This window comes from Nanorana parkeri, unplaced genomic scaffold, assembly GCF_000935625.1.
Source record: "Nanorana parkeri isolate BGI_ZX_2015 unplaced genomic scaffold, ASM93562v1 scaffold387, whole genome shotgun sequence".
NCBI lineage: Eukaryota > Metazoa > Chordata > Amphibia > Anura > Dicroglossidae > Nanorana > Nanorana parkeri.
This window is the reverse complement of record NW_017306655.1, coordinates 1,175,146-1,187,822: the sequence shown is the minus strand read 5'-3', so window position 1 is coordinate 1,187,822 and position 12,677 is coordinate 1,175,146. Positions and strand designations below refer to the sequence as shown.

Sequence of the window (12,677 nt, the reverse complement as noted above, 5' to 3'; positions counted from 1 at the left end):
CATATATACACACACACACACACGATAGTAAGTGCTTGACTCCCCCTACATTAGCCAAACCAGAAAATCTGAAACTTCCCGTTCAAGAATTGCCCACTCACTTTTGCTATTGATGTTTAAAAAGGGACCACACATTCCAAATCAGTAGCATGAGCCCTACCTAAGCAGCACACTTGGAGGGATCTTAGTCTATTGATATGGAGAAACAAAATATATTACCTCAGAAGATACATTAATAAAAATGATTGTGATCCCCACACACTCCTCTTAGATTGAACTTGTATTCTTTCATGATTTTTTTTGTCTTTTAAACAAATAAAATGTGACTTATCATACCAACTATATACATAAAAAGTACAGACTTTGTTCAGCTTGCACTGAAAACAAATGTGCGGGAAAGCTGCGAAACTTGTGGGAACAGTTTTTATTTGACCACTGGTAAAAAATACCAGGATACAATAAAGCAGTTGTTACTGCATATTATTCACACCATCTTGGAAAGTAAAAGGATACAACTGTACATCTAAACATACATTCAGAAAAGCATCACAAATGATACCTAATCGTGCTGTAGCAAAAAAGATTCAGAAGTGGTAAAAGACAAAGAAAATTGTTAGTGCTATACAATGAGAACACATACACAAAAAAAATTACTTTGCATTATGTATGCACAATGGCATAATTAGGAATAGGAGAATATCGAACTTAATAAATGTATGCACAAGAAGCTTCAACAAAGTTACAAAGTGTCTATACATATTAATGTAAGTTCTCAAATGAAGCATAAAAAGAAATCTAGCAAGTTCAGTATACACAAATCACTGATAATAGGGCCTGTACCGAGCCTGATCAGGATGATGCTGTCCAGGAATAGGTGCTTGGGTCGGAGGACCCTGCATTCGCGGAGGTGGCGGTGGTCCTCTAGGTGCAGGCCATATGCCTGGACTCATGCCCCCAGGTTGTGTGAAAGGTGGGCTGAGAGTTCCTTGCTCTTCATTAAACTGTGGCAAAGGGTTAGGATTGTAATGATGTGGAGGAGGGGCATTTACAGGTGGACCACCATGCTGGGGTGGTGGAGGTCCTGGTGGTGGATGATTCATGTATGGTGGCATCTGAGATATTATATGTCCAGGTGGAGGGGTAATTGGTGGAGGAGCAGACGTCATAGGTGGAGGGGGTCCTTGACTATATACCATATGAGGTGTACCAGCAGCCTGAGGTGGGTGTTGCATTGGATGATTAATTGGAGGAGGGGGTGGAGGGGGAGGAGCATAATGTTGCTGTGGAGGCATAATATGGTGAGGGTGTGATACCACAGGTTGACCAGGATACTCAGGATGGTGAAGAGCTGGACCAGGTCCCTGAGGAGCTTCTCTGGCCCCAGAATTAGAATCATCTTGAATAGGTACAGTTATTAAATTGCTGTGTTTTCTAGTATTAATTCGGAAAGCATCTTGGCTAACTGGGCGAGGAGGAGGTGGCGCCATAGACATTTCTGCCGGGGAAGCACGCATATCTTCATGCTGTTGATTAAAATGCTCATGAGGCACATGCTGAATTGGTGGTGGGGGCATCAGTATGTGCGCCTTAGGAGGCATATGACTCAAGTGGTGCTTATCAGGGGGCATTATAAAACGATCAGGCATTTCTGAAGGTGGTGGGGCCATTGGAGGATGGATTGGTTCAGGCTGTGGACGATTTGGTTTTGCCGCTCTCATATGTCGGTGGTTAATATGTGCCTGCAGGTCCCTCTGGGACAAATATGTCCTTTTGCATCCTTGCACAATGCTGCACATGAACAGAGTTCCACGGGCACACTGCTCGATTCGCTGGACGGGATCGTTGCAACTGTAAAAAGGAACAAGAAGATTATCGTTTCTAATCTGCAACCACTATGAAGACTTGCATACAGCATTTGCAGTACTAACTAAAACCTAACAAAACAAGGACTAACATATATAAGATAAGCTTTGTGTGTTCCATGCATTTACCAAGCGCAAACATTTAAAATGAAAAGGAAACCTACACTGAGCAAGAATAGAAGATTGCTCCTGCTGACCTTTTGCAATTGCCAATAATGTAGCCGCCTCCGGCTCAAGTACTTTTTACTGAACTTTAAAAAGCATGCAGCCAGTAAAGCTGAAGACAAAACTGATCTGCATACTTGCACGCTCATACTTTGACACAAGTGTAACTGCACCCAGGATGCATTTTCTCTTTAAAAGATCAACAGCCTGACATAAAAAGTGTGCTTTAGGTTAAAAATTCGAATTTAAATTGAATATTCATCTGGTAAAAAATGTCAAGTGGGGATGAGCCCTTTACTCCTCAGTGTTCCTTGTTCTTCAGGCTTTGGCTGTTAATTTCCAAAGAACTCTGGAGACCATATGTTGGTTGGGCATAACTAATCAACTGCACTGGACAGGATTTTATAAAGAAAGGTCCTGTAACAAAGATACCTTCAAGTTACCTACAGGATCCCCTTAGTAACAATGGTTACATTTTTCTGACAATTCCCTTCAGTGTTCTGAAGTTGTTACTTTGTATGTCTTGTTATTAAAAGAGAACTATGAGGTGATTGCTTTTCACTCACCTCATAGTTCTAGGCGAGCAGCAGCTCGCGGTATACTGCGGCGTCTCAGTATACCGCGAGCTATACTGAGCTACAGCTCGCGGTATACTGAGCCTAGGGTGACAAACTAGCGTCCTCCCGTTACCCTAAGGAGAACTATGGGGAAAAGACTTAACCCCATAGTTCTCCTTTAATGCCAAAGATAGGAATGTCTTTTCACTCTAAGAATGACAAGGAATCACATCCTCTGTATTGAGATGGCAAATAAACTACATTGGATTCTACTCTGAGTTGGACACTATCTGGGAATATCATCAAGTCAGTAGGTTGACAAACTGCCCGTACAGACAAGTCTAGGAAAGTATGTGCAAATACATAAAGCGGTGGTTGTAACAGAATACAGTGGCTGCAAGAGCCCGAACTACATCCATGCAATGGATGGAGATCTACTTCTAATGAACTAAAGCCAGACAGTGGGATAGAAGAACATTGTCCTGGTTGAGGTGAAAGGCCTAAACTACATTTGGTAGGAAATAGGTTCTGGACCTCAATACCCCCTTGTGCTTGTTTAAGACCAGAAAGGGTTCTTTACAGGAAAAAAGGCTACCACTTGCCTCGCAGCGGTGATGGCAACAAGAAACATGAGCGTGGCAAGGGATATAGCCCTGATACATTTAAAAAGGCACAAATGAAATGCCAAGAGAACAAGTTCAGATCATACAAGGTCACAAGGAAGTGAACAGGGGAAGCCACACGGTAAACACCGTGCATATATGCCTTGATTTAAGAATGGAAAGTCAATCTCTGGAACAAAATCTTAACTGCAAAGCCCTGACCCTTGAAGGCGCTTAAGGATAAATACTGGTCCAGACTCATCTGTACATAGGACTAAGATTTGGGTTTTGGTTGAACGAAAGTTCAACCTGAATCCAGCCTTAGAAAAATGACAGAAAACATTAAGATTTGGTTCCCATAGATTTCATTAAAGTTTGGCTATATGTTCAGGGTTTGCCGACTTCCCACTGGGTTAGCTGAACCTCCTGCAAACAGAACCTTGCTCAATTCGCTTATTCTGATCTGTAAGAGGGAAAGGATTGGTCCCACATTGAATTTCCTGGGGTGAAAGACTCTCACCTCACACTAACCATACAACAAAATATGTCTTCCAGGTACGGTGATAGACGTAAGAAGTAGATTTAGGTTTTAACATTGTGAGATTTCAGAGATGCCCGTCTCTCACAGCCATGCGGTAAACTGGACCCCAAAACAGAAGATCTGGATGATCTGAAATAGCCCAAGAAGCATCTGCCAGGAGTCAAATCAGGAGTACCACAAGCACCTGGGCCAGTCTGAAGTTATGAGAGCCAATGAAATGCCCTCCATTATGATCCTGCAAAGCAGACAAAGGAGTTTCAGGGGCAGAAGATCAGTGGTGTAGCTGTAGATCAGAGTGTACTGATCCCACAGAGTAACCAAAGCATTAACTGCTTCTGAAAGGGGATCCCTGTAGCTGGAGACAATCCGGTCCGATGTTGAACCTGGATGACAGGAGATCTACATTTGGCAACCCCAACCTGTGACACCTCTGGGTGTTTCCGTCTGGCCTAGCAGGGTCTTGGTATGACACTCCAAATCAAGCTGCGGAGCAAAGGCAGAATCAGATAGCTGCATAGAGAGACCAGCTCAGCAGCAATGCAGCTGGAAACCTGACTGGAAATATGGCTAACAAAAAAGGATAGACTTTTCTCATCAGAACTGAAGAAAAAGACGGCCATCATCCTAGGACACTAGCCAAAAAAAAAAAGAAGTGAGGCATGCTGGGAAGGGTTATTCTGGGCAGGCCACCAATTTTTTTTTCTTGCCAGAGCCAAATCCTCCAGTAGGTGGCAGTACAACCTGACAGTAGAACACTTCCTGTGTCCCTCAATGGAGGAGAAAGAAATCTATATTTTAAGTTACAAACAATTTAACTAAATTGCACATACAGATCATAGCAACAAATTGACATGCAAGTTTTCTAAACAAATCTCTATTTTTTCCCCCCTTATTTCTCTGTGACAGGTCAATTTAAAAAGAGGCAGAGCTGCAAAGAAAGACAAAGTGCATTGCAGTAAAGGTCAGCCTTACATGCAAGGAGTGCAGTTCTATTTGAGGGTTAGTTCACACCATGGGCAGTGCGTTCCGGTCCGATTCTGGCCGGAACGCACTGCATCGCGGCCAGCTCACTTTTTTGCCGGGCTGGAGGAGGCGTGGCGGGCCATTGAAGTGAATGGCACCGTAGCCACGCCCTCTGGTTGCAATGCGATCGCACGGGATCGCAACGCACATTGTGCCTGCAGTGCGATCAAAATGCGTCAGGCACTATTTTGACCGGACCGCAGGCACAATGTGCCCTGCGATCCCGTGCGGGCGATCGCATTGCGGCCGGAGGGCGTGGCTACGGTGCCATTCACTTCAATGTAGGGATCTTAGTCTATTGATATGGAGAAACAAAATATATTACCTCAGAAGATACATTAATAAAAATGATTGTGATCCCCACACACTCCTCTTAGATTGAACTTGTATTCTTTCATGATTTTTTTTGTCTTTTAAACAAATAAAATGTGACTTATCATACCAACTATATACATAAAAAGTACAGACTTTGTTCAGCTTGCACTGAAAACAAATGTGCGGGAAAGCTGCGAAACTTGTGGGAACAGTTTTTATTTGACCACTGGTAAAAAATACCAGGATACAATAAAGCAGTTGTTACTGCATATTATTCACACCATCTTGGAAAGTAAAAGGATACAACTGTACATCTAAACATACATTCAGAAAAGCATCACAAATGATACCTAATCGTGCTGTAGCAAAAAAGATTCAGAAGTGGTAAAAGACAAAGAAAATTGTTAGTGCTATACAATGAGAACACATACACAAAAAAAATTACTTTGCATTATGTATGCACAATGGCATAATTAGGAATAGGAGAATATCGAACTTAATAAATGTATGCACAAGAAGCTTCAACAAAGTTACAAAGTGTCTATACATATTAATGTAAGTTCTCAAATGAAGCATAAAAAGAAATCTAGCAAGTTCAGTATACACAAATCACTGATAATAGGGCCTGTACCGAGCCTGATCAGGATGATGCTGTCCAGGAATAGGTGCTTGGGTCGGAGGACCCTGCATTCGCGGAGGTGGCGGTGGTCCTCTAGGTGCAGGCCATATGCCTGGACTCATGCCCCCAGGTTGTGTGAAAGGTGGGCTGAGAGTTCCTTGCTCTTCATTAAACTGTGGCAAAGGGTTAGGATTGTAATGATGTGGAGGAGGGGCATTTACAGGTGGACCACCATGCTGGGGTGGTGGAGGTCCTGGTGGTGGATGATTCATGTATGGTGGCATCTGAGATATTATATGTCCAGGTGGAGGGGTAATTGGTGGAGGAGCAGACGTCATAGGTGGAGGGGGTCCTTGACTATATACCATATGAGGTGTACCAGCAGCCTGAGGTGGGTGTTGCATTGGATGATTAATTGGAGGAGGGGGTGGAGGGGGAGGAGCATAATGTTGCTGTGGAGGCATAATATGGTGAGGGTGTGATACCACAGGTTGACCAGGATACTCAGGATGGTGAAGAGCTGGACCAGGTCCCTGAGGAGCTTCTCTGGCCCCAGAATTAGAATCATCTTGAATAGGTACAGTTATTAAATTGCTGTGTTTTCTAGTATTAATTCGGAAAGCATCTTGGCTAACTGGGCGAGGAGGAGGTGGCGCCATAGACATTTCTGCCGGGGAAGCACGCATATCTTCATGCTGTTGATTAAAATGCTCATGAGGCACATGCTGAATTGGTGGTGGGGGCATCAGTATGTGCGCCTTAGGAGGCATATGACTCAAGTGGTGCTTATCAGGGGGCATTATAAAACGATCAGGCATTTCTGAAGGTGGTGGGGCCATTGGAGGATGGATTGGTTCAGGCTGTGGACGATTTGGTTTTGCCGCTCTCATATGTCGGTGGTTAATATGTGCCTGCAGGTCCCTCTGGGACAAATATGTCCTTTTGCATCCTTGCACAATGCTGCACATGAACAGAGTTCCACGGGCACACTGCTCGATTCGCTGGACGGGATCGTTGCAACTGTAAAAAGGAACAAGAAGATTATCGTTTCTAATCTGCAACCACTATGAAGACTTGCATACAGCATTTGCAGTACTAACTAAAACCTAACAAAACAAGGACTAACATATATAAGATAAGCTTTGTGTGTTCCATGCATTTACCAAGCGCAAACATTTAAAATGAAAAGGAAACCTACACTGAGCAAGAATAGAAGATTGCTCCTGCTGACCTTTTGCAATTGCCAATAATGTAGCCGCCTCCGGCTCAAGTACTTTTTACTGAACTTTAAAAAGCATGCAGCCAGTAAAGCTGAAGACAAAACTGATCTGCATACTTGCACGCTCATACTTTGACACAAGTGTAACTGCACCCAGGATGCATTTTCTCTTTAAAAGATCAACAGCCTGACATAAAAAGTGTGCTTTAGGTTAAAAATTCGAATTTAAATTGAATATTCATCTGGTAAAAAATGTCAAGTGGGGATGAGCCCTTTACTCCTCAGTGTTCCTTGTTCTTCAGGCTTTGGCTGTTAATTTCCAAAGAACTCTGGAGACCATATGTTGGTTGGGCATAACTAATCAACTGCACTGGACAGGATTTTATAAAGAAAGGTCCTGTAACAAAGATACCTTCAAGTTACCTACAGGATCCCCTTAGTAACAATGGTTACATTTTTCTGACAATTCCCTTCAGTGTTCTGAAGTTGTTACTTTGTATGTCTTGTTATTAAAAGAGAACTATGAGGTGATTGCTTTTCACTCACCTCATAGTTCTAGGCGAGCAGCAGCTCGCGGTATACTGCGGCGTCTCAGTATACCGCGAGCTATACTGAGCTACAGCTCGCGGTATACTGAGCCTAGGGTGACAAACTAGCGTCCTCCCGTTACCCTAAGGAGAACTATGGGGAAAAGACTTAACCCCATAGTTCTCCTTTAATGCCAAAGATAGGAATGTCTTTTCACTCTAAGAATGACAAGGAATCACATCCTCTGTATTGAGATGGCAAATAAACTACATTGGATTCTACTCTGAGTTGGACACTATCTGGGAATATCATCAAGTCAGTAGGTTGACAAACTGCCCGTACAGACAAGTCTAGGAAAGTATGTGCAAATACATAAAGCGGTGGTTGTAACAGAATACAGTGGCTGCAAGAGCCCGAACTACATCCATGCAATGGATGGAGATCTACTTCTAATGAACTAAAGCCAGACAGTGGGATAGAAGAACATTGTCCTGGTTGAGGTGAAAGGCCTAAACTACATTTGGTAGGAAATAGGTTCTGGACCTAAATACCACCTTGTGCTTGTTTAAGACCAGAAAGGGTTCTTTACAGGAAAAAAGGCTACCACTTGCCTCGCAGCGGTGATGGCAACAAGAAACATGAGCGTGGCAAGGGATATAGCCCTGATACATTTAAAAAGGCACAAATGAAATGCCAAGAGAACAAGTTCAGATCATACAAGGTCACAAGGAAGTGAACAGGGGAAGCCACACGGTAAACACCGTGCATATATGCCTTGATTTAAGAATGGAAAGTCAATCTCTGGAACAAAATCTTAACTGCAAAGCCCTGACCCTTGAAGGCGCTTAAGGATAAATACTGGTCCAGACTCATCTGTACATAGGACTAAGATTTGGGTTTTGGTTGAACGAAAGTTCAACCTGAATCCAGCCTTAGAAAAATGACAGAAAACATTAAGATTTGGTTCCCATAGATTTCATTAAAGTTTGGCTATATGTTCAGGGTTTGCCGACTTCCCACTGGGTTAGCTGAACCTCCTGCAAACAGAACCTTGCTCAATTCGCTTATTCTGATCTGTAAGAGGGAAAGGATTGGTCCCACATTGAATTTCCTGGGGTGAAAGACTCTCACCTCACACTAACCATACAACAAAATATGTCTTCCAGGTACGGTGATAGACGTAAGAAGTAGATTTAGGTTTTAACATTGTGAGATTTCAGAGATGCCCGTCTCTCACAGCCATGCGGTAAACTGGACCCCAAAACAGAAGATCTGGATGATCTGAAATAGCCCAAGAAGCATCTGCCAGGAGTCAAATCAGGAGTACCACAAGCACCTGGGCCAGTCTGAAGTTATGAGAGCCAATGAAATGCCCTCCATTATGATCCTGCAAAGCAGACAAAGGAGTTTCAGGGGCAGAAGATCAGTGGTGTAGCTGTAGATCAGAGTGTACTGATCCCACAGAGTAACCAAAGCATTAACTGCTTCTGAAAGGGGATCCCTGTAGCTGGAGACAATCCGGTCCGATGTTGAACCTGGATGACAGGAGATCTACATTTGGCAACCCCAACCTGTGACACCTCTGGGTGTTTCCGTCTGGCCTAGCAGGGTCTTGGTATGACACTCCAAATCAAGCTGCGGAGCAAAGGCAGAATCAGATAGCTGCATAGAGAGACCAGCTCAGCAGCAATGCAGCTGGAAACCTGACTGGAAATATGGCTAACAAAAAAGGATAGACTTTTCTCATCAGAACTGAAGAAAAAGACGGCCATCATCCTAGGACACTAGCCAAAAAAAAAAAGAAGTGAGGCATGCTGGGAAGGGTTATTCTGGGCAGGCCACCAATTTTTTTTTCTTGCCAGAGCCAAATCCTCCAGTAGGTGGCAGTACAACCTGACAGTAGAACACTTCCTGTGTCCCTCAATGGAGGAGAAAGAAATCTATATTTTAAGTTACAAACAATTTAACTAAATTGCACATACAGATCATAGCAACAAATTGACATGCAAGTTTTCTAAACAAATCTCTATTTTTTCCCCCCTTATTTCTCTGTGACAGGTCAATTTAAAAAGAGGCAGAGCTGCAAAGAAAGACAAAGTGCATTGCAGTAAAGGTCAGCCTTACATGCAAGGAGTGCAGTTCTATTTGAGGGTTAGTTCACACCATGGGCAGTGCGTTCCGGTCCGATTCTGGCCGGAACGCACTGCATCGCGGCCAGCTCACTTTTTTGCCGGGCTGGAGGAGGCGTGGCGGGCCATTGAAGTGAATGGCACCGTAGCCACGCCCTCTGGTTGCAATGCGATCGCACGGGATCGCAACGCACATTGTGCCTGCAGTGCGATCAAAATGCGTCAGGCACTATTTTGACCGGACCGCAGGCACAATGTGCCCTGCGATCCCGTGCGGGCGATCGCATTGCGGCCGGAGGGCGTGGCTACGGTGCCATTCACTTCAATGGCCCGCCACGCCCCCTCCAGCTCCACGAAATAGTACGCCGGTTGCAATGCGATGCAGTGCGTTCCGGCCTTAGACTGCTGCAGCGGAGGGGGAGAGAGGCTCCAGGTACTGGGTGTAACAGCAAGCCAGCTGCAGTAGGGCGAGTATAACTGATATCCATCACCATAGACCAAATTGAGCACTTAAACCTTGTAGCGTGGTGGTAGCCACACTGCAAGGGTTAAGAAACAATAAGGGACGCACCGATACCGTAAGTCCCATTAAAAAAGCCAGGCAGCGTGTAATGATTAGCCGGGAAGCCGTCTCCATGCTCCCTCGTCACCATCTGACGAGGGAGCATGGAGCAGGCTTTCTTGCCAATCAGGAAGCCAGGGGGGCGGGTAATGACTCGCCGTCAACCTTTCTCATTGGTCATCTTCCTGACCAATCAGGAAGCTAGACGGAGAATCATTACACGCCAGTTGCCATCAGAACAGCTGGAAGATTTTCTCTCTACCTTCGTTCTAGTGACAACCACAAGATGATGGATTTCGGACGACTAGCTGAGCTGGTTACAGTGAATAACAGTGCAACTACAGAAGGAGAAACTACCTAGTACAGAGGCAGACAGCAATACAAATCTGACAGGTTTTAACCCTTTCACAGTCTATCCAAAACTTTGGCTATAGAAGAGTAAAACTACAGCACCTTATCAGGAACTACAAGTAAAGATCAGCCTGGCACTATACAAACACTTAAACAGCGATTTTGGAATATTTTCATGATCACCCCAAAATACATTTAAAGAAATAAGAAACGTCCACATAATTTGCACGCTATAACTAACAAAGCTTTGATTTCAATTTTAACATTTGCATTTAAGAATAATCTTCAGAACGTGTTTACTCAGAGCAGAAGACATATGTGCCGAGATATTTAAACACTGGGTGGTGTATTCATAAAACATATGCAGAGTGAACAGCTCTGCGAACATCTGTGTTTTAGATTTGCTGCTCATTATGGCCACTAGATGAAGCTGAGCATAGGAATTTCCTATTCTCCTCGGCTCCAGCTAGTGGCCATAATGGTCTGTGAATCTAAAACGAAGACGTGCGCAGAGCTATTCGCGCTGCAAACGTTTTATAACTACACCCCGGGATTTCCACATGCAAAATGCATGTAATGAGAAGGGATCCACTGAGACTCAACATACCCTCAGACTGGTTGATTCAGCTGCTTACAACGTAAATCAGTCAAAAAACAACCCATGGATAGGACAAAACAGCCTTCTACTGCTGAATGATATCCAGTCACACTCACACCAAGTGGAATACAAATATCCAGTTGCAGTGATATTAAACAGGCATGTGTCACAGCAAGACCACATCTACTCCGAGTACACCGTTCTTGTAGTATAGTCCGGAACACACAACATTTACAGAAAATCCAACAATTTCCACCACCAACCCTGTGACCTTAAGAAAAAAAAAACACTATTCTATCGAAAAACCTACCTCACACGTTTATAGGTGTCAGTAGCTTCTTCAACAAGTGTTCTTTTGGGAAGGGGAAAGAGAGACATTACATGACAAAATAAAAGAAAAATGATACACACATTGTTTAGGATCCACCATTAAATGTGGCAGAACAAAAAACACCACATGTGAGGCACAGCACTGAATATAGTAGTAAAGAAACAATTACACCTATGTGTATATATGTGGGATCTATGTCATGACAAGTCTAAGGCAACAGAAATAAAACTGGGGAGATAATTGACAAAGATTTACTGCAAATAAAAGGGACAATAAATACTGAACGTGTGATTTAAAGACAAATGACAAAACACTTCTATATGATCTCTATAGGTCTATGTAAAGACATTGATGTGAGGGAGGTTAATAAGTTAGGTGTAACTAATAAAAATATCATATACGGGAGGCTAAAAAATAAGATGACTTACCCTGGGCACAGCTTATCGGCCTTTTTCTCATGCAGCAGAGCACAGTCATAGCAGAAGACGTGCTTGCAAGGAATCTGAACATAGAAGAAGAACAGAATACGTAAGCACTTTGACAAAGTTCATTGCAATGAAAGTGCAAAGACACTGGCACATGTCGCTGCGTTTGTTAAAACTAATCTAAAACGTAAAAGCAATAATGTAATACAGCTACTCCTCACTGACCAACATAGCTGTTTAACGGCCGCTCGGACTTACAACCAGCTCTCTGTACACTGTAGGAAAACTCAGCTCAAGCTCATCTCACATCACTCTTTCTCAGTCTATGTCTCGGTCCCACAGTTGGTCAGTCAGTATTCACGGTATGCAAAATAAGTAATGTACTGTATAGTAGAGCAGATTTCCTCCCCTTATAGACAATCCTCTGGCATGATGGGAATGGGAAAACACTTTGGTTGGAATGGTATGGTCTCACCCATGGTGGTTGCTTGGTAGGGGTTTGCAACCCTACTCATGCATAATAAAGGCTTATTGAGCCTATGGTCCTGTATTAAAGATGCTGGGTAGGGATTTCATGGCAGTAACTATTTTCATATTAATATCAATGGTTACTGATTGGCTTGTTAATAAAATAATGCTATTAGTGTGGGCTTAAAGTAAACCCCGGAGAAAAATAGCGATTCAAGATTGAATCCTCACTAGGGGACCAATAAGGAAGTTTCTATGAGGAGGTTTTAAGAAACCATATGTATATAACATGATAAGGCCAGCAATCTATACCTTGGCAGGGTGAATTTAAGAAACCTGCCAGATACAAACTACAATGTCAGTGTTTTGTAATGTAATTGGT

General features: G+C 43.4%; 2 protein-coding genes across 7 annotated transcripts in view; both read right to left on the bottom strand.

Annotated features, from left to right (window-relative positions):
* Positions 1-421: 421 nt before the first annotated feature.
* On the bottom strand, positions 422-3,818 carry LOC108789319 (E3 ubiquitin-protein ligase Hakai-like). Its single transcript, XM_018559290.1, has 2 exons — positions 3,813-3,818; positions 422-1,892 (listed from the first exon to the last, which is right to left on the bottom strand). Exons 1-2 carry the CDS (start codon positions 3,816-3,818, stop codon positions 819-821), a joined length of 1,080 nt encoding a protein of 359 aa, XP_018414792.1. The 3' UTR covers positions 422-818.
* Positions 3,819-5,273: 1,455 nt separating this feature from the next.
* LOC108789328 (E3 ubiquitin-protein ligase Hakai) overlaps positions 5,274-12,677 on the bottom strand; it is a 17,713-nt gene continuing 10,309 nt past the window's right edge. For 4 of the 6 annotated variants that reach the window (XM_018559301.1, XM_018559302.1, XM_018559303.1 and 1 more), the window contains exons 5-7: positions 11,831-11,904; positions 11,382-11,423; positions 5,274-6,704 (exon numbers count right to left, since the gene is read on the bottom strand). In XM_018559301.1, the coding sequence (XP_018414803.1) occupies positions 5,675-6,704; positions 11,382-11,423; positions 11,831-11,904 (1,146 nt within the window). In that variant the 3' untranslated portion in view covers positions 5,274-5,674. The remainder of the gene's footprint in view (positions 6,705-11,381; positions 11,424-11,830; positions 11,905-12,677) is intronic. The other 2 variants (XM_018559306.1, XM_018559305.1) reach the window with 1 other exon arrangement.